The sequence below is a fragment of the Blennius ocellaris genome (genome assembly GCF_963422515.1).
Source record: "Blennius ocellaris genome assembly, chromosome: 1".
Taxonomy (NCBI): domain Eukaryota; kingdom Metazoa; phylum Chordata; class Actinopteri; order Blenniiformes; family Blenniidae; genus Blennius; species Blennius ocellaris.
This window is the reverse complement of record NC_137650.1, coordinates 15,523,769-15,550,769: the sequence shown is the minus strand read 5'-3', so window position 1 is coordinate 15,550,769 and position 27,001 is coordinate 15,523,769. Positions and strand designations below refer to the sequence as shown.

Sequence of the window (27,001 nt, the reverse complement as noted above, 5' to 3'; positions counted from 1 at the left end):
AAACTCCAAAGAAAAACTGAAAAGAAATGACTGCCACCCATTTCAGAATCTAACTTCTCACTCTGTTCAACTTTGTGCCAGAAGAAACTTGTGTGGTTCTTCCAGATAGTCTGAAAAGAATTTCCTTTTTTCCCCCAACAGTTTTTATATTCAGTGTTTGAGCAATCAGTACATAAAATCTAATTTCATTAACCATCATCAGACCTTTATTGGACTTTCAGGATATGCTTCCAAAGATGTACAAATCAAAGAAATAATCACATTTAAATATCTTGAAGACAAACAATAACAATACAAATCCTCCAGAGTTCACGCAAAGAAAAACTGCTCCCATCTGCATCAAAATACAAAAAACTGCAGTTTCAAATAAATAAACTAAGCCAATCCTCTGAAAATGATCAATTATTCACACATTTGTACACATTGCTGCTTTCAGATCAACAGATTACACCTCACACAAAATGACTCACAAACACACATGGAATGAGCTCATGTCCATAGAGATAAATTATCTGTCATCTCACATGTCAGGACACTCAAACTTGACTTCTACACTTTCTAAACACAAAGAAATCAAGCTGTTCGTGTTTCGGTGACAAAGCGGTGAGAGAGAAAAAGTCAACGTTGAGACGATGCAGAAACAAACATCAGCAGAAGGAGAGGAGAAGAATAACTGCTGACGACGGCCGTTTGACTGAGACTCAATGAATCAAAGCCCATTTCAGTTTCATGAACTCTGCACTTCTTCCAGAGGGGAAAAAGAACCATGAGTCCATGAGTGGATGTTTAGAATAAGGCTGGTCATCCTTCATCACTGTGAAGTTTTGTCTCTGCTCTCTGAGAAGCTTTTATATCGTCACTGAAGCTTGAGCGACAAAAATGGAAAAAGAAGAAGCAAAAAAAATCCCTGACTCTCTTATCCATCCTTCTTTTTCCATTTTTGTTGCTCAGGCTTCAGTGACGATATAAATATAAAAAGATTGTTTAATTTGTACTGTCCGACTAAGCTTTTACTCCATGCTTCTGTCCAAGTTTCCACTCCTGACTGTGTTACGATCAGACAGAAGTCTGTCCTCAGACAAGAGTTTTGAACTTTTACTTGGCTCTACATTGTGAATGAGAGTTTATCAGCGTATTCTGAAATCTCGGAATCAGGAAAGATATAGATACAAGCATAGCATAGCATAGCATTTACACAGTGTTATAGTGTCGTCAGATAATTCATGTATAAGTGCTGCCTTGAAAATGCAGGTTTATTCAACTTAAATACTAAACTTGCTTTAACTTGGCAATAAAAGTTATAGAAGTGGATTTAACTACAATCAACTTATTGTCTGAATGCTGAAGTTCTGGATATTGTTAAATGTAAAAAAAAAAAAACCAACTAATTGTTGTGACTTGGCAATCAAAGTTCAAACTAATACTAATTCCACAAACTTTTTAAACCTTTAAAAACAAATAAATATTACATTAGTTTCAACTTAGCTGCTGTACTGATATTAACTGATCGTTTTAAGTGTTAGTACACATTGATTATTTACAGCTGATATTATTAACAAAACATTTCTTCCAATTATGTTGCACGTAAACATTGCTATGTGCTTCCAGGGAGGTCCAGCCGAGGGTCTGTGCTTCGACTCCGTTTCAGATGAGCAGAATGTCGAACATGGAAATGAGGGAAGTTATTCTCGTGAAGGTGCGGTTTTCAGCTTTTTAGTTTCAGGTGATTATACAATTGTCAGAGCGTACTTTTTGGGTAGAAGACAATTTCAAAACGTTCTCCTTATCTAAAAATGAGACTCTCATGTCAATGTGATCCTACAGCAGGAGTCTGCCACCTGCAGCTCTGGAGCCACACCTGGATTTTCAACTGTTCTGTAGTGCCTCAATGAAACTTCCAGGAAAAATTGCTTCCATTTTTAGTTCATGTACACAACCACTCTTTTTCAAAAATGGCCTCATCTTCAGACTAAAACAGCTAAAAAAAAAAAACAAAAACAAACATCTCAAACAGCTGCAATGACTAAAAACACATACAATAGCTAAAACTACTCAAAAACAAACAAACAAAAAATTGCTAAAATTATAAAATCTCTAAAAACAGCTGACATAGCGATCAATGTTCTAACATTAGGAAATGCACAGCTAAAACAACTGCAACAGTCAAGATGCATAAAATGGCTAAAGTCAATGAAAAATTTAAAAAAAGTTGGAGACCTCTGCCCTTCAGTGTCCCAGAAGTTTTAGTTTCCTCGTGAGCCAAAGACTTTTTGAGACAGTTATAATGTGCAACTTCACCTCAAGATGGCAGTAAAGCTTGCACAATATATATTTATTAACGTAATTATACATTCTGGTCAAACAGACTCACTTGCTTTCTCTTTCCCTTTCAGGATAGAGGGAGCTGCTCTGCTATTACCCTGTATTATGCCACATTTGTGAAACAGTACTAAACAGTAAGTTTACAAAATAGGAAACACAGCTCGATTCTAAGTAAAGCCCAGGACAGATACGTGAAGTAAACTGAACTTGAGAGTAATGATGATATTTACCGCACTCAACTTTTTGAGTGCAACAGGTTTCATACATTTGTTTAAGTAAGCTCAAGTTACACGTTACATTTTACAGAACCAACTGGAGATGGAAGATGCCAAACAAGCATGTTTGTCCTCTCAACAAAGCTCGTCTAGCTTCAAATACCACATTGACGTGAAATATAGTTGAGGATTGTGTTGACATGTTCTCAGCTTCAACAACATTTTAGATAGAAAGCAGTCAACTGTCCTCTTGAACAATGTCAACAAGGTAGGTTTTTTTTTCTAAGAAGCTGCTGAAGAAGGAGTAACAGGCACATTACTGTGGATGGTTGTTTTGAAAAAGAAAGTTTTTGTTAACATGAACTGCTAAAGGTGGTTATTAAGCACATTAAGTGCAGATATTCTCTACTTTCTTGAGTCTTCTTGCGCATTCAAAAGTAAATGCTATTTATATAGTTTAAAAATGAATATATGATATTTAATTGTGATAAATTGAAATCAATCCACCGCAATCCTGTGTTTAAACTGATTTTTTTTATTTTTTATTTATTAGTTTGTCAGCACTAAAAAGTAGTGGATGTAACACTGGATGTAATTTTCTGCGGTAATTGTTTGGGTTTTGTGAAACTATAGTAATTTTCATCTCTGCGCCACAACAAAGAAAAACTTTAACTTTTAAATGCGAAGGTTATAATGGCACGATTTTACCGGTCTGGCCTGTCTTAAGTTGCAAATTTGGCTGAATGTGACCCCTGAACTGAAATGTGTTGACGCTTCTGGTTTAAAAGAAAATCGTAAGTCACGGTTCCAACACACAAAAAAGTGCAGGGATGGAACGGAGCGGTATGGAGCAGTACGGCAAAGCGTAACCAGAGCCAAATCTGGTGCACGTTTCCTCCACAGAAAGTACGGTTAAAATGTAGGTGGTGATATGTGACTTTGCAAAGGAAATCTCAGACAACTTCCACGTTGGGTCAGAGATCGTGGACGCAATGCAAGGACGGACACCGAGGTGCTCTGGCGCACCGTGTATGGATGCGGTCTGAGTCCGATCGTCGCCTTGCATCACGGTGCGTCAGGACCCGCTGACTGGCAGGTTCTGTAACTCCGGCATCGGGGAACCGGAGGTCTGGAGCTGGCCAGTGTGTGAGGACACGTGGCCGCCCACGCTATGGAGCAATGGCTAGCGACGCGACGTGACGAGAGGACTCGGTAGTGCTGCTCTGAGCTGGCTACGGTTATGGCCGTGGCACCTGTTCCGAGGTCAACGTCTCAGTCCCCGCCTCACGCCTGCTCTTTTGGGAGCAATGTGAGTGTTGTACAGCAAAAACAAACACAAACAAAAAAAACAACAACAAACAAACAACAAATGCAAAGCTGAATATATAAACAACAGAAGATTCCTACAGCCCGTGACCGCTCTGACCAATCAGCAGACGGCTCCTCAAACTCAGACCCCTTCTGAGTACCCCAAAGGAAGGGTGACTGAAAAGTGTCAACCTTAAGAGCAGTTATTTTCGTAAAATCCATAATTCTTGCCCTGGAAACCCAAATTATACCAGACCACGCCGTTCCATCCCTGCACTTTTTATGTGGTGGAAAACGGTGCTGTAGTGGGAAAAGGCGTCCCCCTGAACCCCTGATGTTTCAAGAGTCCCACCCCACGTTTACCACGTCCCCATCGTCAATCATATTATAAAGTTAATAATTAGCTACTTTTGCAGAAAGTAAAGGCCTTCTCTGATTGGTCGACATTCCCGTCAGTCATAAATCCAGCGCGCTGATTCGTCGGGCGTCGCTGCCCTCGCGAGTGAGGGCGGGGGGAGCTGGGTGTTGCCTCCGCGCTCGGGCCGGACTCAAGATTTGTGCTCGAGATCCCCGCGGGTTCACTTCGCAAGCTGTACAACACACACGTAAACGCACACTCGCCGTCTCACGCGCCACCATGGGAGTCGAAGGCTGCACCAAATGCATCAAGTACATGCTCTTCTTCTTCAACTTCATCTTCTGGGTAAGCAGCGCGCGCTCTCCTGGCGCATCGTGTGTGTTCACTTTGTTGCGCAGCGCCGCGCCGCCTGATCGAGCTTGTTGAGGTGGTCAAATAACGGTGCACGGTGCATTTGGACGACGGTCCCGTCACCCCTCGCGGATCTGCCTCGCGAAAACAATCGGGACATGTTTACACCCAGGAGATCGTTGATTATTGACATGGATACCGCGCTCGCGTTTGTAGGTAAAGGTGGACGGGATTGAGGTAAACACGACGCGTCCCTCGGGATTTAATCCGGCGTGAAATAGACCGCGGAAAAATAACGTGTCCTCGGCCCCGTTAACGAGTCGCCAGCTCGCCCAGTTTGTTTGCTCGGACATGGATAAAACACGGTCCAGTGATTGTAGGTCAGGGATGGAGAGATATGGAGGAGCGGGTCAGTGAGAAGTTGTTAGTTTTTTACTAGTTTTCTGTAAAGCACTGCTGCTTCTGGAGAATTGCTTTGTTTGGACTACGTCCTCCACCCAACGTGTGTGTGTGTGTGTGTGTGTGCGCGCGTGTGTGGTGGGGGATGACATGGTGGTTTCCATTTGGTGAGTCAAAGCCCTGTTGGCCAATGGCTCATGGAAACATTTTCTGGGTAGTTTTTACTTTCCTTGGTTTGCTTCTAAATGCCTCCTTTTCCATTTCCTTCCACACTCTCCTTACAATTTCACCCTGAGTTGTTCAAACTCGGCTGATTAAATCAAACTCTCTAAGAATTGTAAGTGTGTTGGGTTTTTTTGGGGGGGAGGGGGGAGGGGGGGGGGGTAAAACAGGCAACCAATCACTGTTTTCTCGAATGATGTACGCCTGATACTCACTTGTTGCTTATCTGCAAGGTAATATATGATAAAACATCTTTAGCTAATAGTGTTTCACTCTCAGTTTTCCGGAAGACATCAAAAAGTGTTGATATCAATCGCCATGTGCACTGGACCATAAGCAATATTGAACATGTTGTAGTTTGCATGCCAGGCCACTAGATGGTGTTGTGCTTTTGTAATGCTGGAGACCAAGAGTCTATTGTAAACTACCAAATTAAATCAATACGTTAACAAACTCGCTCTTGTTACCCCCCCCCCCCCCCACACACACACACACACACACACACCTTTTCGATGCTAGTTTTAAAGCTAATTCTCTTAGTTTGAGGACCCAGCAGTTGGAAAATGAAGCATCGACCATTTATTTGCCAGTAATAAATGCTACATTTATGGTCACTGCAATATCAACTTGCACAATATACACATCATTAAAGCTGAATGACCTGCAATAAATCGTGTTTTCATGATGTACTTGAGTGTTGCGTTTGCCACATATATATGATTAGCGGAATATTAAATAACGTTATCGCAGATTGTGTTTGGTACCATTGTGGCCCTGTTTGCACGTTTCATGTGACAACACGTAAGCCGTTAAAAAGTGTATTTACACTGCAGCAGTAAACGTATGGACAACGATGTATTTAGTATGACGGTCCAGGGGAGGGCGCTGTGGCTTGTTTTTGTAATGAAACCACACAAACAATACGCAATAAACATGAAGAAATCTGACATTCGTTATGAGCTGATTATGAATGGGATGCTATCAGGGGTGAGTCTCGACTATAAAACTAAAATAAATGACGATAATCATGGATAAAACTGCGAGTCGTACCACTACGGGTCCGCCATGTTTGTTTACAGGCGCATGAGGATAAGGAATGCTGTTCAATGAGACATGCGTATGTGCAGTAACAGCGTTCCATCGAGAATCATGACCGTGAAAGAATCTTTCTACCTTGGGAGCCGTTATAAAGCCGATACAGTGGATTCGTACACTGGTGTCATGTAAACAGACCCCCCCCCACACACACACACACACACACACACACACACACACACACACACACACACACACACACAGAGCGGGAACCATGTTCTGATGTCTTGTGTTCAACAATGGTTTTTCCGACGTGTCCCTGGGCACACGCAGTGACTTCCACTACAGAATCGCATCTGTTTTTAATTGAGAACCAAACCGCAACCTTTCAGTACTGAGATTTCTCCCAAGATCCTTGAAAATTGTCAACATCATGGATGCAAAAAAAAAGATCCTGGAGTTGACTCATTCTTGAGTGGCAGTCTCATCCTGCCTGGCAAGGCAGTGTTGAGACCCACATTAATTCTCCTCCCGCTCGGCCTTGTCTGGATGAAGGGGGGGGGGGGGGGGTGGCCCATGCCGCGGCTCTGCATTACTGCTCCAGACTACTTTTGTAATCACTTGTGCCTGAGTGATGTTGTTCAGCCGACATTCACACGAAGGGGAGGTGGGGTGTTTTTGTGCCATGGGTGGTCTTTGTGCTTGGGCGTGTCTCTGTTGCTGGATGGCGACGGTGGCGGGTCCCGCCTGCAGCAGCTCCGTCTGCCCCCGCCATGTTCACCGATCAGCATTTTTTTTTTTTTTTTCACGTGGTCTCGAGAGCTGTTCAAGGACGCCTCCCGAGTGTCGTCATCCCCGTCTCACAAACGCGTACAGCGAGTGTTTACGTGTGCGTAAAACCCCGAAGATCTGCTTCAGATTGTAGCTTTGGCTCTTCAAATAAACGGAGAAGTTCGTCACTGGCAGATACGTTTTTACAAGACTTCAATTAGTCAAACTACTATGAGTCACAAATCCAAGTTCTTTCATGCTTTGTTGACTTGTTTAAAAAAATAAATAAAACTGATTCATTCGCCACAAGTTCAGACACTTTCTGATGACTCGATGAGCTTCATCATAAAACTCTGCGTGGAAAATACAGAAGATTTGAATGAAACCAAGTCTGTTTTATGTGATCCTCTCTAGTTTGGCATTCCCATGTTCTCTGAGTGATCTGGCTTCTTTCTGCATCAAATACATGATTTTTATTTTAGTCAAGTCACCTATATTTATATAACAACTACAGCTGAAGCCGAAGTTCTGTACATAAATACAGAAAAACAAATTGCAAGCAATAAAATACAGTAAAAACAATAAAATGGCAAATCGTAAAAAAAAAAAAATAGATGTACATGTTTGGTTGAGTGACTACAATGGATGAAGCTTGGCTGAGTGAAATTACTTTTATAATCCGTTTATCTATTTATTACACTAAGTAACCTAATAGAGATGAGTTTATACCCCACTTCTATATCCGCAGAGCAACATCCCTGCTGTTGATTAGAAGTGTCTAATCTCCGTTTCTTCGCGTCACTTTTAAATATAGTAATGAATTAAAAATTCTCACCGTCACTGAAACTTTATTAATACTTCCACAATTTAAAATCGCGTCTAAACCTTTTGGTCTGCATCTTTACCAATACAATTATTGTCTGAACTGATGAGTTTTATTTTTTAATTGTCTAAACTTTGTTGTTAATGCCCATTTACTTGCGCATATGCGGACTGTTTACTACAGAAGCAGCTTTTCCTCCTTTTCCGAGGAGACGGAGCCAGTCGTTTTCGAAAAGATCCACCTTGTGAGGCATTTTCAGTGGCTCCGAGCATCGCCGCCATGCAAATGGACACCCGAGACACAACGAAAGAACCTCTGTGCTTGGATGCGTATTGGATGAAAAGGCCATATATAAACCCAATGGTGAAGGATTGTGGTTTCCTTTTGGCATTTCACAACAGACTACAGTTTCAATGTGCAGGACACGAGAAGACTTTCTCTTCCTGCCGGAGGAAGAGTGTCTTATCTCATGTCTGTTTTGATGGTGTCATGTCGTGCTCACATCTTAACTGAACTCACTGGTTTCTGGGTGTTTGGAGGATTTACCAAGTTTTGAACTGAACTGAACTCATTTTCTGCAGTTTATGTCAAAATGTCGACGAGCATGTGTTTCTGGGATTTTGTTTTTAATCGGATCCCATGAGTTAAAGAAAGCACGTCTGAGATTTTATTTTCCCCGCTTTCACTTCCTTATATTTCGCCTCCTGGTGCTTCTCGCCACATTGCCTGCTTCTCGTCAATCGTATGCACATGGAAGGGTTGGGTCCCGATTTTCTCACTATTTTGCACTTACTGGGTTTTACTGTTATGAAATGTGGCGAGATTCAAATGTCCAAGGTTCAAAAGATAATATGGTTATCTTTTAATACTTGTTTTTTCTTTTCGATACCCTTTGTTTTACATGAAAGTTTTGCTTGAGCCATAGAAGCTGAGGACAACCACGTTAAAAACAAGAATGTTTTTGGTGCATTTTGCATTCTGTGTAATTTTCTTTTTCCCAAACCAGGTCAGGTCAGTGTTTGCTGTTGACGAAGCATGGTGTCAGTTTAATGGGCGTGTACTGTTAATGATTACCGTTCCAGATCAAAATCCAATGGTTAACCGACATAAATGCGTTGGCCAGCGAGGGTATGTGACGTGCACCTAAATTAGTGTCGGGACATTTTGAGAATACCTTATCGATGACGAGGCTAATTACTTGCCAAAGATGGACGCATTACATTCCCGTTTGGTCCGAACCGCAGTTCTCTTCAGGGAAAAACCTGTTTCGTTTGGGCGACGAGAACACGCCCACGAACTCTGAACTGGAGCAAGCAAGAGACCTCTGGTACCCTTGAAAATGTGGGTCTCTGTGCCTTTGCGAACAACCTTTCTCGCTGGCGGGGCGAGAGGACGTGACGTTGTGCGCAATGCATTTTGGGTAGTAAACAAACAAAGCTAACCACACGAATCAGGAGAATTGCAGATGCAGAAAGAAAAAGTTGAAAAATATCTTGCAGCCAGACGTGGAATAGTGAGGAAGAAGTAGTGAAAAAAAGTTCACTTGGTGATATCTGGTTTGAAGATTATGTATCACGGTTGTTTGTGGCTACCATTTAGTCCACAAGCTATCAAGCCGAGCCACCGTGGGCTAAAGTGGCAGGACTTACGGTTTCGATCCGGATCAGTCAACGAGTCGCGTTTCTTCTTTACTTCCTCTCTGGTCAGCGATTGTTTTAGGCAACAGCACCCCCGAACAAGCAGTTGCTGTAATTGCGTGACATTTTCCAGGCGTGTTTTTAGGTCCGGTCTCAAAAGTGAACGTGAACACCACCTGAACCAAATGAAGGTGTGAACCTTGTTGTGGCACTCGGGCCAGAAAGGAAGTGTTTCACTACACCACCTTGTATTACAAAACCTTATGATACTTACAAGTACTAACCTTTTAGCACCTTGCCGATAATAAGTATCGATACACGTACTTATTAAGTGCCATTAGGACGAATTCATGGATGTTTTCATGCCTGATCGACACAGCTGTGATCGACGGGGACATTGTCTCCCGTTACGATTGTTAGTATTTTACTCACGATCCTCCCACTTGAAACACACCCTCTCTGTCTGGCCAGGAGTCTGCGGCTGAAATCTGATCGGTGTGTCTTGGTCTGCGACGCAGCCAAACAGCTGCCACTATAATTTGATTAGAAAACTCATGACATAAAATCGGCTTATTTGTTGCATTAAACCAGCGGAAAAGCTGATATTTCGTACATTAGATTATTGGGAAAAGAGGGGGAAAAGATGCCGTTATTTGGCAGGTGGGTTCTTGCAGTGGGACGCTCGCAGATACATTTTCTTTTCTAATTGTAATGATGAGAAAACCAAAATAGGAAAGGAATGTCCTGTGGGGAGGGTGAGTCAGTGTGTAAAACGGGGTGTGGGGGTTGTGGGGGGGGGTTCTCCATGTGGTGAGTCTTATGGGAACTGTCGACAAGATCCCGCCACTCCCGGCAGCCTCCACCTTCTGCAGTCGTCAGAAATAGACTCCCGATGGGAAAGCTGGTGGGGCAACTTGAGCTGTGCTGTCTGACACCAAAATATACGTGAAACCCTTTTAGAGTTCCATATCTTTTCTACGCTCTCCTCTGTATGGGAAGTCGCTGAATGAGAGAGCACCCGGTCGCGGTATTTGTAGCTTTTTACAAGAGCTTGCAAGTGTAGCTGAAAAGTACGTTATCTTGAAACGACAGATTTTTATTAGTACACAGATCTCTTCAAAAGTCCGTGTCCTGTAAAGACGCTTTCATGCACGGTTCTCCTCATTTCAGTGACCCAATCTTGGCCTCTCTTTCATAGTACAATATGTGAAATGTCAGAGCAATCGGGACATATTCATCTTCTGATGAGTGTTTCCTCTTGCTGTACAACTGTGCGCCACATGGGTTGCACAGGCTTCCAGGTTGGTAGATTGACCGGCCGATGCTAACGGAGGACAAACGGAACACTGCAGGGACTCGCGGCTTCCACCCAAAGCACAAAAGTGAGCTGACAGTTGATGTTTCCCTTTTAAGGAACAGGCTAAATGTGCGGCTGCTGGGTTGAGCTTGTAATTTGTTCAACGAAGGGACATTGTGACATTAGCATCATGCTAATTTATTGGCTTTCATCTGCTAAAAGTCTCTTCTCTGTGTGAATACTTATGAGGCGATTGGGAGAAGCTTGTTGCTCAGTATAGCTTTCTAGCTGCAGGAGCATTGGGTTGGCCCCGGCCTCAGGTTAAGGGCAAACTCTCTTGATTCATCACCGATTCCGGAACTAATTCACACACAAACTGTTCATATGAGTTGGTGCTAGTAAGGTTTATGTCTGTTAAGCTTGCAGGCTGGGAGTTATGGCTTTGTAGTCTGTCCCACCCCACAACCTGACCTTGACTTGTTCCACTAATGTTTGGTTGGCATGCAAAATGGATAAAAATGGACTCTATGCCAAATCAAGTTGTGGCTTTACTCTCCAGAAAACGGAGGAACCCAGCTTTAACAGTTCTATTTAGAGAAGAGAACCACCCGATTAATCACTGAGTCAGAACTACTATTTAAAAAAAATGCCTCCAAAATATTTTTTTGACTTGATCAGAACTAGATATCGGCTGTGTGATTGATGTTATTGTTATTGGGAAAAACAGAATAAATAACTATCTGAATTCAATAGTTTTTCAAAGACCATGTTCCCTACCCACTCAAACCCTACTTAATCAAATCTGAGTCTACCTGCTGGCTGATGGAATATCCTCTCAACCCAACCTCAATTTAGATGCATCAAATCCAGAGTGACTCGTATCTCGTCATTGTGTTTCTTGTCAAAAATACTACTTTGTTGACAAATTGTGAATATTAACGTTTTTCCGACAGTGAGACATTGTGTTTATCATAAGGAGCTTATTCCAGTTACAGAACTTTGTTTTAATTGAACTTCATATTGAGGGATTAGTATTTAAAAATGTTTAAGTACTTTACTGTAGGCTAGTTTATTACAGCCTCATATAAAATCAACAATAATGATGATATTATTATTAAAGCAAACACAGCTCTGGTACCGGAATAATGTCTGTATCGGCAGATATTCAAATTTGGTTATCGGATTGGAAGTCAAAAAACCTGGATCGGCGCTTCCCTAATCCAAACACCACTTTCTCTGATCATGCTCTGGTACAGCTTTGTTTCCTTGTTCACGTGACCTTTTCTTCAGTAAGTAAATCATTTCTGCAGTTGTTGCTCCAAACTGCAGTCTGGCTTCGTTTCCTGGTAGTTTGGTAAACGCTTGCGTTTAGCTGGAGTGTATTTGTGCCGTTCTGAGAAACACTCTCGTTCATTTTACACATTCACTTTGTCACTACAATAATATTTGTCTGCTTTTTCCTGAGCTCTTATAGAAGGCTATTTCTTGGTATTTAGGATGAAGATATTTTTCAGTGAAACCGTTTTAGACCTTTTGTAGCATTTGCATCTTTCAGATGTTCGGATCATTTTCCCCATTTAGTTCTTGTATCGCAAGGATCCTTCCGCATAAGAACAACAAATTACTGTGAAGTTTGTTAACAATGGTGTCACGTACAGTTTTACTTGACGACAACTGGTTGCAGAGTGGAAGACTGAACAGTTGTCTTCATATAAGCGTGCAAACTGTGTGGAGAACACACACACACACACACACACGCACACACACCCATACCCCAGTGGAAACACCTGCTTTCAACAGCTTTGCGCTCTATGAATGGGTCATACAAGTTTAATGGTCAAACGACTACACTCTCAGAAAGAATCACGTTAAAGACAGAAGGAGACGGTCAGCGGAGGAAAAAAAGTATAGAGTTGTAATAAGTTCTAAGAAAACAACTCAAACAGATGATGATTTTTTTAAATAATTTTTTTTAAGCCCTCTGTAACACTGTTATGTCTCTGGAGGTGAACTCGTTCACTCTTTTCATGGAGTGTTTTCAAGCTGTTGGGGATTTGAATCCTAATAACAGGGTACAGTACGTATAGTTACTGACAGGCATGGCCACTGAAAGAGGATATCCAAGGTTCAGAAGGGGTCACACACACATGTTGGAAATAAATCGTGATTGCAGTGTTTTTAGGGAGAATAAGCAGATAAAGCAGCACAGATTTGGTCCAATAGCTGAATTTATTGAAGAAATAACAACAACACTTTAGCGTCACAGCCACACAGTGAGACAGAGAGGGAGAGAACTATACATTCATCCTGTAAATGGAGGGCATTTCACTGTGTTTTGCACCAGAAGGCATCATAAAAAATGCCACCGTGTTTCTTTTTTTATGTTCAACTGGTTCAGGTTTATTGAAAGTGTCATTAAATAAAAGTAAACTCTATAGAAATGTGTTCAGGGGCCATATACAGCACCATTTCATCTTGAGTTGGCCACACTGGTAAAATAGTGCTACAACAACTTTTAAAGTGTTTCTACCTTGTGATGTGGAGTATAGCGATAAAAATGTCTATTTTTGCAACTAAAAGAAAAAAAACTAACCCAAACAATTACTGCAATCACGATGTAAAGCCAAATTTAATGAGACCTTAGACAATGAATAGAACTGTTTATTTCTGGTAGATTGGACAGAAATATGAGTTTCTATTCCATATTTTCTACACTGACATATTGGTTCTTATGCATTTTGCTCTTTTATTTTACTTGATAGGTAGCGCTTCCTTGTAATACATGTGTGATACAACTTGAGGCGGGAAACTCTGCGTTGCAGCAATAATGTGCCGAGTCTGTAACACAGTCTCAATTGTAACATTAACTTGCAAAATCGAAAACTCTCCTTAAATTTAAAACTCTCTCTATTGTAATGCCTCCAGCACACATCTAATGGCGGCTCCTTAATAATTGAACATACCACAATAGTTTCCTTCAGTATAAAATCCATTGCTGTTCTCTCAATCTTCTTCTTTTGTGAGAGATATTCAGAGTCGACGGAGATCATTTCCACGAAGATTTGAAAACACAAAATGCGAAGAGTGCCATCGCTTTCTCACAATCCACAGACTGTCCCGAGCAAAGAACCACGAGTTTTAAATCAAAGGGTCTTTATAAAATACTGCATGCCATTCATCTAATCGTATTTAGGTTTTCTTGTGAGGTTTCCGACTTATTTCCATAATGGGATCATTACATTTTAGAGTTGAAAGAATACCGCTGATTTACTGACAATAAAAGCCTTTTTGCTGGTGATAATGTGTGTCTTCATTCAGCTTGAATGCCATTTGGAGCCGTTGAGGCCGTAGACACAGAGTTCTCTAACAGACTGTGCGTTGAACGCTTGAACGTCGGGTTGCTTGAGTACTGCTCTTTTTGGGTGATGCTGCAGTTTTCAACCTCCCCTCTTTCCTCTTCAGACTTATTTTAGTGGCCCCTCAGTGCTTCTTGGGAATGTCGCACACTTCCCAACTCCTGTCCGAATCTCGTGTTTTTAGGGACTGCGACCGATCCTAATCACAAGCAGATGTTTGAGTGCCGCCAATTCGTCGCCTAGTGGGGCAAGAGTGGGTAACAACAGTTGGTGAGCGCGCGCGCGTGACTTTTTCTCTCAGCGGAATCTGAAGAGGAATTTAAAGATGCTGTCGCTCCGTGAGACATTGTGTCTGCGGGCCGAAGTGGCTCGTCGAACGGAGCGACTTTAGAAAACAGCTCAGTGCCGGGACGGCCCGGCCCCGGAGTGCTTCTGCTCCGTCTTGAGTGTGCGTGTTGGCGTTTCTGCGCTCTTGCCAGTTGCGGTGTTGATCCGGTTGCCCAGCAGCCGCTTGCTTTCGCTCCGGAATGGACCTCAATAACAGGAGGGGGTGGGAGGAGGGGGTGGGGTGGGGGGGAGGGGGCGTGGTCATGATGGTGTGTGTGTGTGTGTGTGTGTGTGTGTGTGTGTGTGTGTGTGTGGGTTGGGGGAGTGTATTGGTTGGAAGTCTATTCACAGAGACTAGTGTTGCTGTGTCCAAAACGGGCCATCACATGCTTCTTTTGTTGGGTTTAGACTTATTTTGAAGATCTGCTGAAATGTTTTTTGTCCTGGAAGACCTCAGAGCCACATGTCCAACACATCTTCACACCATACAGTTTGATGAAAAAGCCCTTCAGTTGGGTTAATTTGACAGTTATTTGGTGCAGAGTTACCGAACTGATTTCATATTTTTTCCATTTGACTTTAGAACATCATTAGAGTAGCTCTGATGTGGGCTGGTACTGAAAAGCATGCTTATTATCATCAAAGGTGTTCTCTAGATAATCTTTGCTGTTAGTGGAGTTAAAAAAAAAAGTCTCAAAACTCATTTATTTCCTCATTTATTACTGGATGGATCGATGTAAGCATTTTATGCATTCATAATTTAGAGTTAAATTTGCTTAACAAGGTCAGCAGATTGGTGTAAATGACTGTTCTCAACAAATGTGTGCCGTCGTAATGGGAATGAAACAAGCAAACAGAAGTAAAAGGTCACATCTGTAAACACGGATGACGGGTTTGAAAGAAAATGTTACTGAATTAAATAAAGCGTAAACAGTGCTTTCCAACCCTTTGCGCATTGCAGATGCCAAACTTAGATCAGCACATCTAGAAGAGAACAAGACATCTTCTAGAGGACCTAGAACAAACCTGGAAAACTGCAGGTTTTCTATTAGCTTTTTTAAATAGTGACAATGTCCAAATCCCTTCCTTATATGGACAATATTGCAAAACAATGTGTTTTACTCAGTAGTGAGTTCTTGTTTACTCACCATGTGGAGACAGGAAACTGGGATGAATGTGTTTGAGTTGTTTTTTTTTGAAGGCCAAATGACAACTCGCATTGTTTCGGGAGGTTTTCAAGACGTGGTTTAAACACCTATAAGGGTCTGTTGTGTTGGGTTTCATTGTTGCACACTTATTTTTGCGAGTGGAGGTCAGGGTTAGGGGCTGGGGGGGGGCAACTATTGTGGTCAAAAGAGCCAGTTTTAGCTCCTCATAAAATGTACCGGTAGTTCACCTTCAAAAATGACACTTCTTATAAACTTCTGTTTATAGCTTCTGCAAACAGAGGGAATTTGTCCATCGCTGGTTTAAGGAGCTCAGTAGACAGGAATTCTAACAACCACCTGTATATTCCCAACAAATACTCTTGTTGCCAAAATATTTGCAATGTTATTTCCCTTGAGTTTCGAGATACTGTGAGAGAAGTTCTGCTGTGCTGCAGAATTGGAGATAAGCACATGTAATTTAGTGAAAGCTGCAGGGAGGGTAGTGAGCCACAAGCCCCGGTGACTGAATGCATTATGTCACAAGAAGGTCCCATAATAATACAGAGAAGTGCGAAAGGCGCTAGTGTGTGAAACCTGAGAGGTCCGATGTACAATTTCAGAACTTCATGCAGGTCCAGCCTGTGGCATTTCCATGTTCTCCCACAGTCCGGAGAGGATTTTTTTTTTTTTTTAGGTGAAATGCTGTGCGTCCCTGTGTTTTGGCTTTGTGATAGATTGGTGACCTGTGAACCTGTCCTTCGCCCCGTGTTGGCCCGGGATCGACCGCAGCCCGCCATGACCCCTCCGAGACAAAGCACGTATAGATAATGGGAAGCCAGTTGGAGTTGCTTGGCTCTTGGTGGTGATGGTTAAGGTTGCAGTAAGGGGGAAGGGGGAATGCATTATGTCAATGAGCGGGCCCCACAAGAAGTGCTATACAAACATGTGTGGGTGCGGTGGGGGAGGGGGGGCAAAGTGCTTAAACAACAGGGCAAAATTAGGTTTATTCTGCGTTCATTAAAAGTCCTGAACACGTCGTCGTCGTCCCCCCCCCCATTCATGATCTACTAATGAATGAGCCAGATCATAGTATCCTGCCACAATCCAGGTAATTATTAGTAAACCTGAGGTCCAGTCCGGGTCAGACGGCCGAGCAGCACAGCTTCCTCTTTCACTGAGTAATGACTAATCAATGCAAAGTATGAGCACAGCTTTTTCCGCTAAGTGGCAGTAAATTGTGAGACGCCTGGACCACCACGTCACACCAGCCGTTCATATGGACGTGAGGAAATGCAGACCTCATTGTGAGGGAACTCAAAGTGATCCAGAAAGAAATTTCCCACCTTGACCTTTCGGGGGCTCCTCTCTCTGTCTCTCTCTCTCCCTCTCTCTCTCTCTGGTCTTGGATGAACAGCAGCCTCCCTCTTACATTCTTTGTTTCACCAGTTTGCTGTAAATCTGAGTTCCCTTTTGTATATACAGGGTCTGTTGTTTGTGAGATCTTCAGTCTGAAGTGTGGCCCAGTTTTCCCGCCGTAAAGACTCATTGTACGGGAGTAAATCGAGGTATCAAACGTAAAGACCCTGGGCCGAAAACCATCCCTCAAGTCACTCCGATCCAGTCTGCCAAACCACCTGGAAAGTTGTAAAAAAAAAAAAAAAATTAAATTCAAAGAAATTTTTAGATTTTTAAGAAAAATATACTAGAAGCGACACAAAACACTTAGAATGCAACAGCCGTCGGAGAAGTTTTGGGACATTTTTACTGTGTTTTGAACCAGAACGTTTCATTATAATTTATCTTCATGTTGAGATTGGAGTCATTTTCTAAAGTAATTGTTTAGTTTTTTTTGCAAAAAAGAGAACACGTGATGATCTATTGGGCAGTCATGTGTATATTTGGATGTTTGAATCTTCTTTAAATAGTGCATTTAAACCCTTTCAGGTGAATTTCGCTTCACTGTCTGCTGCTTTTAAACTCCCATCTGTTCTGATTATAAGGAGAAATGAGCTATTTTGTAATCCTTTTTATTCGAGCTAGACCTTTGTCGTAATTGCGTTGGTTACTCAGTATGAGTAACGTCATTGAGAAAGCATCACAAAGTAAAGTAATACTACAGGACTCGTGTTTTGTGTTTGCAGCTTGCCGGAGGTGTAATCCTGGGCGTGGCGCTGTGGCTGAGACATGACCCGAAGATCAGCAACCTGCTGGAGCTGGAGTTGGATGGCGCTCACGCCCCGAGCACCTTCTACGTCAGTACGTATCATCCGCCTCCCGTTGTCCTCCAGGTTTCTCCGTGTAGTGTGTCTCCGCCTCTCCAGTCAAGAAGAAGTGTGCAGTGAACTGTGATCGCTGAGTAACGGCAAAAAGTGATCCAACACGTCATCTACTGCCGTTACATTTCCATCTTGCTGGGGGTTACGCGCGTCGCTTTTCAGTATCCCCGTCTTACTGGACCATTTCTACACCTCTACAGTCTGTTCATTGAGTTGCTGTTTCTTTAGTCCAAATCTCGGTACCAGTTGTCTTTCCACCTGCTCCAATGCCCGTTGACCAGAATCAAAAGTGAAAGTAAAAATGCAGCCTCTTGGTGTGAATAACAAGCTGAAAATAGATTTTCAGAGTGTGGGCAAGCAAATGGTGCTCGCGTACCGTTAAAAACAGGAGCTGAGATTGAACCGTGAATAATTTCCAAGGTTATAATTCAATAGTTTATACTGTAATAATCATACAATCTGGTTTCATGGGACCCACAAACACAGATTTGAGATGTAAGTTGCTTCAGACATAAAACTCAAACAGTAACACATTTAAAAAAAAAAAAAATTTTAAGCAACTTTCAGAATAGTTTATTTATATATTTTGAAAGAAATGTCTGTTTACATGGAAACATCACAAACACTAAAAATGGTGTAGATGGCGTGTTGGGCCCCTAGTGGGAGCTGTTGTTTGTTTTTTTGTAATGCACACAATGTAAAACCACACATACACATGCAACAGAGAACAACACACTATAAACATCAACAATGGGAGTACAGGGATATTCTAGTGGACAGACGACCAAGTTGGATTGTTGTCGCAGTGACTGTCAACTATAAAACTACCAAGTCCCAGGAGAACATGGACTGGGAGTCGCGACACTCCGGAGTCAAGTGAAGTCAAGACAAGTCAGTTTTATTTATATAGCACTTAGAAACAGCTGTGGCTGAAGCCAAAGTGCTTCACATAATAGACTAGTAATAATGAAAATAAAAGGGTAAGCAATAAAACAATAAAATACAGTAAAACATAATAAAATTAGCAACAGTGAAAACAGGTGCAGAGTCCCAAGCTTGGTTCCAAGTCGAGAAATAAAAATGGGCGTTAAGATTAGTTTTAATAATGCGTAGTGAAGGGGATTGTGTGACCAACGGTGGTAGATCATTCCACAACAGAAAGCGGTCTATCCCTTCTGAGCCTTCATTTGGAATTTGGCAATAAAACGTATTTACTTGCGGTGCACTTGTGTAGTAGTAGTGTTTCTGCCATCCACACTAAGTTGCGTTTTTCCCGGTTTACATGACGACGTCGTCGCAGCGTGGAGCCATTTTCAAAAAGCTGCTTTTTCAGTGTCTCCAAGCTCCTTCGTCACGTACACAAATTCACAAACTGCTACTTTAGCGTTTTCACTTGAAAACACCGTGTTGTAAATGGGGCTCCCATCTTTTGAATAATATCTCTGCCGAGGTATTTTTATACAGGCCTCCGGGTAAAGGCTTGTGCGGTTTATCCAACTGTGACAAACACAGATGTTTATTAACAGTTTAATGATTCACTCCAGGTTTCAGTCCTCTGAAGGTTATGGTTTCTTGCTCGTACAGGACCGAATTCTGAGTATTTCCAATATGTCTGCTCGAGTAAGTGAAACCAAAACACTGCAGTGACTTATTCAGATGGGAAATAAGCTCGAACATTTATACTTTTAACTTCATGAGGCAAGTTACAGATCTGGTTACTTCTGCATTTCTTCCCGTCTAGTGCAAGTGGCTGGATGTCGGCTCTCAGGCACAGTGTTGGATAGTGGAATTGGGGTGGTGACTATCCAGGTGGAGGTCATCACACTTCTTAGACAGAAATTGTATTTGTAGTTCATTTAAAATTTTACAATAGATTTTTGTTGACCTATAATGATGTAGATTTGAGAAAGAAGTCATAATAGTCTTCAGCAGCTTTCCTCCAGCAAAATTCAGCTACGTGATGACGTGTTTTACAGTTTAGCTCAGAAGCCTTACTCATCACTTGATTCTGAGTGTTTTAGCATATTGGACTTTCTCATAATGTCACAGCTGCCTGACTGATAAAGAAGGAATTGTAGGAGACTAAAAGCAAAGGCCTTTGTTGACCACATTTGATTAAAAGTCTGAAGTCCAGGTTTATTTTCACAACACAAGAAACCTTGCCAATAACCAAAAAGTATTAAAATAAGATTACACGGTACACAAAAAAAGGTTTTAAACCCTAGAGATTGCTCTGCTCTTTGCTCTCCGACGCTGAGGTTTGTGAAATCGAAGCTCAAAGTAAAACACAGCCCCTCAAATTTGATTAAACCACCGATTGAAAAATTGTAAGCCATTATCGGAAAACGGCAAACACAGAAACCTGCAGTACTCTGAGGACATGTACTGCCGCTGTCGCCGTAACATCACACGATCTGCGAGTTTGTCCTTTCTGATTAAAGTTGGGAAAAACTGGCTGGTGTGAAGTGACATGCGGAATAGATATTAAAGTAAATGTCTTTAAAAGTCAAGAAATGAGCTGCGTTCGAAAGGATCTTTTATACTTTTGGATTTTAGCAATTCGTTCTAAAATATGGCCGTTTTGACATAAGTTCGTTTCTAGATTTATAGTAAATCATTTTCAGTCACTATAATTCAATCTCAGCTAATAGATCTCCTTAAATCCATCCATGTCTTTGTATCCCGCACTTAATAACAGTCAAGTGATATATGCTGTGATAGGATAGGGCCACATAAAGTATTCATGGATAACTTAAGTACATCTTCCTGAGTCAATAAGGATCTGTTGATTGAGGTGGAATATGTAAAGCTATCCCACATAGATAGTTGAGCCTTTGTGGACAAATAAACAAAACATTTTTTTACATTTAAAATCCACTGAATTATAATCTGGTGGGATTATGCCATGCCAGTAATTTGTGGTAGTAAAAATTATTATAATAATTTTTTTCAGTATAGGGTCGCGTCACCTCCTTGTAAACCTAGCGTTTCTCAGATCATCTCTGCATTGGAAGTGAGGAAACGGTGCGGCTGCTCTTGCACCAGCTCCGAGTATGAATAAAAACACTGTAACCCGACGCCCGCGGGCCAAACTGCAGAGCTGCATGCACAAGTCACTGAAATGATGAAAAGACCTCCAAGTGCGAAAAGAAGCGGCAGTAAAACACTGTTTATACTAACATGCCGTACTGCTCGCAGCCATGTTGAGAACTGAGCCGAGTCGTCAGGGCTGTCCTGAGTTTACCTCCACTGAACCTCAACAGCCAGGTCCGCCACTGCTTCTCCTGCTCACTACTGAAAACACTTTGGATTATTGTGGTGTTTTGTAGATTGTGGGCCGTGCTCTTGCCTCCATTTCATCACTGTGCACGGATCTTCCGTAAAACAGCAGTGACCTCCGCTCTTCAAACACCACCCGCTGGATGAGCGACGAGCATCTTGATTAAATTACTGTGTCACCAGTCAGATTGTCTCGTTTACATGAACACTGAATACATCATCAGATTGTCACGCAGGTTTGTGTGCACCTATTATAACGTCCAATTCAGTCGGGTTGCGATGTGATCATATGATCTCACGTCCGGCTTTACTTGGACGTGCCGGAGATGATTTATTAGCTCGGCTAATGGAGCTTTGTTGTGATTGTTTTCAAACTGAAACGACGAAGAAAGATTTTCCTTGTTCAGAGTAGGGTCGGGCAGAACCCACGGAATATGCTCAGCCGCCACCATTCGTCTAAAAAAACAGCGTGAAGGTTCACGTGGTAAAGTTCCATAATAGAAATGCAAGTTGTGTTTTTCCAGTTTCCAAGGAGAGGGAATCGGAGAGTTTCTGAAAAGTACAGAAGTGGCATTTTCGATAAATCCAACCTAATACGCGACAAAAGGTTTGCGTTTTCGCTTGAAAACATTGTAAATGGAACCACAGATCAATGGCGTTTAAAGAGCCTCCTGATCTTCCTGCCCTGTGAGGGTGACTGACGCTCGGGCTGACATTCTTTTGCTGGGAAAACCCTGACGTCACCGACCGAAAGGGATATAAGTAGAACGGGAGATTCCCTGCTGACAAATGTGACACAAGCATGTCAATGTGGAACAGATTGTGAAGCGAAGGCTTCCGACTCCTCGTGGAATTCACACCACGGCCGAGGTGAAGCCGTGAGCAGAGAGCGAGAGGGGGGGGGAGCCTGGTGCTTGATGAGCGCGTGCTGGAAGGGTTTTGGGGTTTGACTCGGCCTCGCCCAGATCAGCAGCTCCTTGTGACCAGGACTAATAGACATCCACAGGTCATCATATGACTCTGGTTTTTTAATAAAAAAAACAAAAAAACAACCTCCCACATAAAGCTGGGCGCTGTGACAGCGGCCGCCGAGTCATTTCCTGCTGCCTGCCACTGTGACTCATCAACATTGTGAGGATGAAGACGGGGAAAGACGGATAAAAGTCAGGATTAGAGGACGGTACAGAATTAGTGCGATTTACGAAAAGTGCCTAAAAAAAAACATGGAGGAGTTGTTTGGATCGGTGTTTTGTCATCCTCCGAGGCAGCATAGCTGTGGGTTTGGGAAGGAAAAAAAAAAAAAAAAAAGCAATGCTGGTCAGAGAGGATCCACTGAGGGACTTTCTCTCAAACGTCCATTACATAAAGCCTCCCTCTCATTCCCCAGAAGGGGAGAAAAACTTTGATGCTATCGGAAAAAATTCCTCACGGGCCCTCCCTTCTTCTTCTCCTCCTCCTCCTCCTCACCGACCCCACCCCTCTTTTTCCCCTCTGAGGTTTTCTTTTCCTTCCCTCCACACTGTTTCTTCCTACTGTCGCTCCCCCTCCAACTTCACCATCTGGTTGTGGTTAGCGCTGGAGTCGCCTCGAGTCTCCTTACTTTTCCCTTTGTCTTGCCTTGCCTCTCTTGTCTCAGTCTGGCCCGTTCTCTCTGCATCTGCTTCTTTCTTTTGTCAACCTCTCACACATTGTTACCTCCTTCCCTTTGGCTCGTCTGCACACTGCTGAAATCAGTTGGGTTTTTTTGTTTTTTTTCTGGAAGTCAAGCCCAACTTCTTGTTCGGCCATTTCGTCTTTTCTCCTTTTTCAGCTAATCGGCAGCTAGTTTCTCCTCGGTTACATAATCGTCTGATGACTGGAAAACTGTTCTGACAGCTCTTATCAGAACTGTGTTCAACACGTCACTAAAATTGCTGACATTGTAATCGGGAAAGACTCGGGTCACCGTTTAGTCTATCCGAATTAAATAAGGTTTTAACAGATAAGTATGTCAAAGACCTGTAATCATCAGGGTTTTTTTTGGGAAATAACCACAATGAGTTCCTGTTTTCCCAAAAAGAATGTTAAGAACTGTATCTAAAGCAGAGAAGTGGGTCTGAGAGTGGTGGTCTGCCTCCTCTGAAAACACAAATAGCCTCTGTACTCGGGGGAAACAAGCATGTGTGGCAGCTGTCGCTGTGTCTCTGCGTGAACACATGACAGCACAGTTGTGTTCACACCGGCTCCTCTGTATGAACGCTCTCCTGGTGGGTGACTGTGTGTGTCCAGGGGCAGAACGTCCAGAAATGGCCGATTGGTTCATCTGAAATGGAGCGTTTCACGGCTCAATGGGACTTTGGAAAGCCTTTCGGTGTTTCCCCGTCAAGCTCTCTTCCCAATGCATTTGTCCCAGTCTGAGGTCAAAGTTTCATCACTTTGCCTTACAGTATTGATAATCACCCACGAAAATATACCAGGGAACAGGAAAGAGCTGAAAGGAAGGCGTCATTGTATAATAAAACAATCGTCGGATGACTTCAGTAGAGGAACCGAATACATCTGGATAAAACGTTTCAAGGTTAGCTTTAGCATATTAAGGAACTTCCGCCAAAATCAATTTCTATTCCCTATAGGGGTCTCCACCTCAGACGTTTGTCACGTTGTGCTGTCTGATCCTACAAGTGCTACAGATTCGCAGAGTTTTTATTGTATCTCGATGCGTCGCCGTCCAGCCAGCGGTTACTGAGACCCTCATCCATGAGGTGAGGGATGAGATGAGAAACGACAGCATGAGGGTAAAGAACAGAAGTCTGTTGAAAAAGTGCTCCGACTTCATCATGCAGTGTGACGCTTACCATGAGCGAGTGAATGAATGAGTTGGAACCTCTGCAAACCCTAAACTTTTTCACGGCTTCGCATCAATCCTTCTTTCAAAGTACTTTAGAATGCTTTGAAAGGAACCTCGTAACAAGAATTGTCAAATAAACTTGCTTTTTTAAGTTGCTTGATTTTCAGTCAGTGAATGTGATGGTAGCGCTGTTCAGCCCGTGGAGATCCATTTTCTAGTGGCTGTGAAATACGAGCCGACAGAATCTAGACAACATGACAAGGGAAAGGAAGTGGAGAATGAAGAAGAAAAGAAAAAAAAGCACAGCTTTCAACGTTTTGACGGAGGCACTTCCTCCGGTGCCGATCCATGACGTCAGTGACACGTCAATGACGAGGCAGCCTGTAGACATGTAGAAAAATTCCAAATTGGTACCACAAAGGAAGGAGGCCTGGGTCTGGTGTGAAAAAAAATACAAATAAAAAAAAAAAATCTAAATGGGAGCTTTCACACGGCCACAAAACAGGTGAGATAATGAGGTCACTTGTGAGCCAAAGACCAGAAGTGAGTCCCATTAACCTGCAGCGTGAACGAGGCCTTCGGGTCACTATCTGAATCCAACCGCAAACCGTTTTTAAAAAGCTCAACTCTGCCACACCATCAAGATCTCCAGAAAACTTGTGCCCTGTTTGGGAGAAGTGCAAGTGGAACCATTTTTAGAAGAAATGTTGAACACTGGCAGGTCGCTAGTTTACAATGTAGTTCTGTTATAATGCAACAACATGCTGATAAATTCAAGCATTAGCAGCATCTACTAATAACAATAATGTTGCAAAGCTATTGAAGTTATATGCAGTGACAAAATATTGACATCTACAAGTAGGTCTTAAAAGATCGCCTCTCTTTAATGTAGCATGGATACCAGCTGTAACTATGTTGACTTTACAGGGAACAAAACGTTTTTGTTTTTTTTAGCTGTTCCTTCCTCCATTTAATTTCTATAAAATGATACACGTATGTATCGAAGGTCAGTTTAGTATGTTTGACATGGAAACACACTAAACTGATTTTGATACTACTATTTTTGATGCGTTCAGAGTCCTGACTGTAAATCAGTGATCTGACCGTTTTATACACTGATTTACATTTTTATATACCGAATATACTTTGGTTGAAGCTTGCATAACCATGCAGGTATTTCTATTTAAATATAAATTAGACAATGTTAAAATTCATAGCTGTGTAACTGAATGTGCTCTTCATCTTTAATCAAACCCAGAAGATTCTGTAACACGGGAACTTGGTGTACTGACCCCGTTTGATTCATTCAAAGTTCCTTTTGTGTGGCTATTTACAAAGATAACCTAAGAAAATCGATGTGGGCCCCGTGTTTGTGTACCGCCACAGTGTCACGACACTCAGTCCAGATTCTCCTGGGATTGGTAGTTTTATTGTCGACAGTCATTGTAATAACAATGCAACTCTGTCCTTACGAACGTCTGTGTTCTCCCATTGTTGATATTTATAGCATATTGTAATATGCTGCATGTGTTTGTGGTTTCAATACAAAGACAAACGGCTCCCACTAGTGGCCCTACAGGAAAACTACATAGTTTTCACGCTTTCTGTCCTTTCCCTCAAAACAGACACAGTTTTCAAAACTTTGTAAATGCAAAAAAAACCCGGTCCATTTCGACTCGGAACGTCACATAAACGGGGCCTAATAATGCAAAACTGAGAACAGTAGATGCAGATCTTTTTCTGTTTGTCTGTTGTTGTTTTTTTTTTTTTTTATCTAATTGAATCTTTTAAAAAAGAAACAAATCAAAATTTCTGGAATTAAAAACTAAAATCAAAGATGAATTGGTCATTTCTACTGCCCATGACAGTATTTCTGAAAAAAAAATTTGAATTCATAATTAACACTATTTTTAAAAGTATACACAGATTTTGACTTATACGTAGACTTATTCTTAATATATTCCACCTTTTTTCCCACTCTTTTCTTCTTCTGCTCCAGTCATATATGTGCTGCTGGACGTTTCTGAATTTGTATTCTATATAAAATATTTTTAATTATTTTAATTATGCCCAAAATCTTTTTTTTTTTTTTTTTTTTTAATATGATGAGGTAAAAATGGAATGGGAATTAACAGACTTCACTTTAACTTGAATTTATTTACATCAAGTGGTGGGCCAGTTGTCGGAGGGTTGCTGACTGGAAGTGGCCCACCAGCCGTAGGTTTGGTACCCCTGCCCTAAAATATAGAAGATCCGCTTTAGCATGTAGTGTTGGAAATACAGTGACAATACTTTTATTTTCTCAACCTAATATATTTTATTGTCTCGGTTTTCGTAGCTTGAAAAGTACTTATTCCAATGACGACACAAGACGATAGTGAGTCTTTACTGCCACCTTTTGGATAAAAGATGCAATTAGCTCTAAATTAGTATCTTCTCGCTTTTAACAAAATCTTTAAAAAAAAGATGGAATATATCTTTCTCTTGTTTTTCTTTAGTTTTTTTTTTTTTTATTTCCTGTTGCTCATTTTGTTCAATAATGTCTTTGCTTTGCTTCTCTTTGTTTGTATCAGTGAGTGTCTTGTAATCCAGCAGCTCCTCTTCACATCCAGAGAGCTTGATGGATCGGCGCAGACACTGCACATAATGGATGAGAACCCATGAGAAAATTCAATAAAAACACAGGAAAAGACATTTAACTAAATGGAATTGCTGGGGGCATAATTATGAATGAGAAAAATGCATTACGCAGAAAGGACAGATGGGTGGCGAGGAGCCAGGAAAGAGGGGAGCGATGGAGGAGAGATAGCTTGAGTGCCGGGGAGGACAGAGCAAGTGGGAGAGCTGCAGGACGAGAGGCAACATATCGATTCCTAAATTACCCTGAGTTGTGTGGCTCCGAGAGCGAGAGAGAAATGGAGGGGGGGCGGGGTGGGGGTTTACAAAGTACAGGAGCAGTTAGTGGTCTGTAATCAAATTCCGTCTGAACTGACAAGCAGAAGTGATGGTTTTGGAGCCGGGCACCGAGCGCCACTCCCAGCAAGGGAGGG

General features: G+C 42.1%; 1 protein-coding gene across 1 annotated transcript in view; it reads left to right on the top strand.

Annotated features, from left to right (window-relative positions):
- Positions 1-4,411: 4,411 nt before the first annotated feature.
- The window catches only part of LOC308130490 (CD81 protein-like), a 30,562-nt gene continuing 7,972 nt past the window's right edge, over positions 4,412-27,001 (top strand). Inside the window, exons 1-2 of the mRNA XM_080496893.1 lie at positions 4,412-4,548; positions 17,711-17,825. Coding sequence (XP_080353019.1) covers positions 4,483-4,548; positions 17,711-17,825 — 181 coding nt within the window. The 5' untranslated portion in view covers positions 4,412-4,482. The remainder of the gene's footprint in view (positions 4,549-17,710; positions 17,826-27,001) is intronic.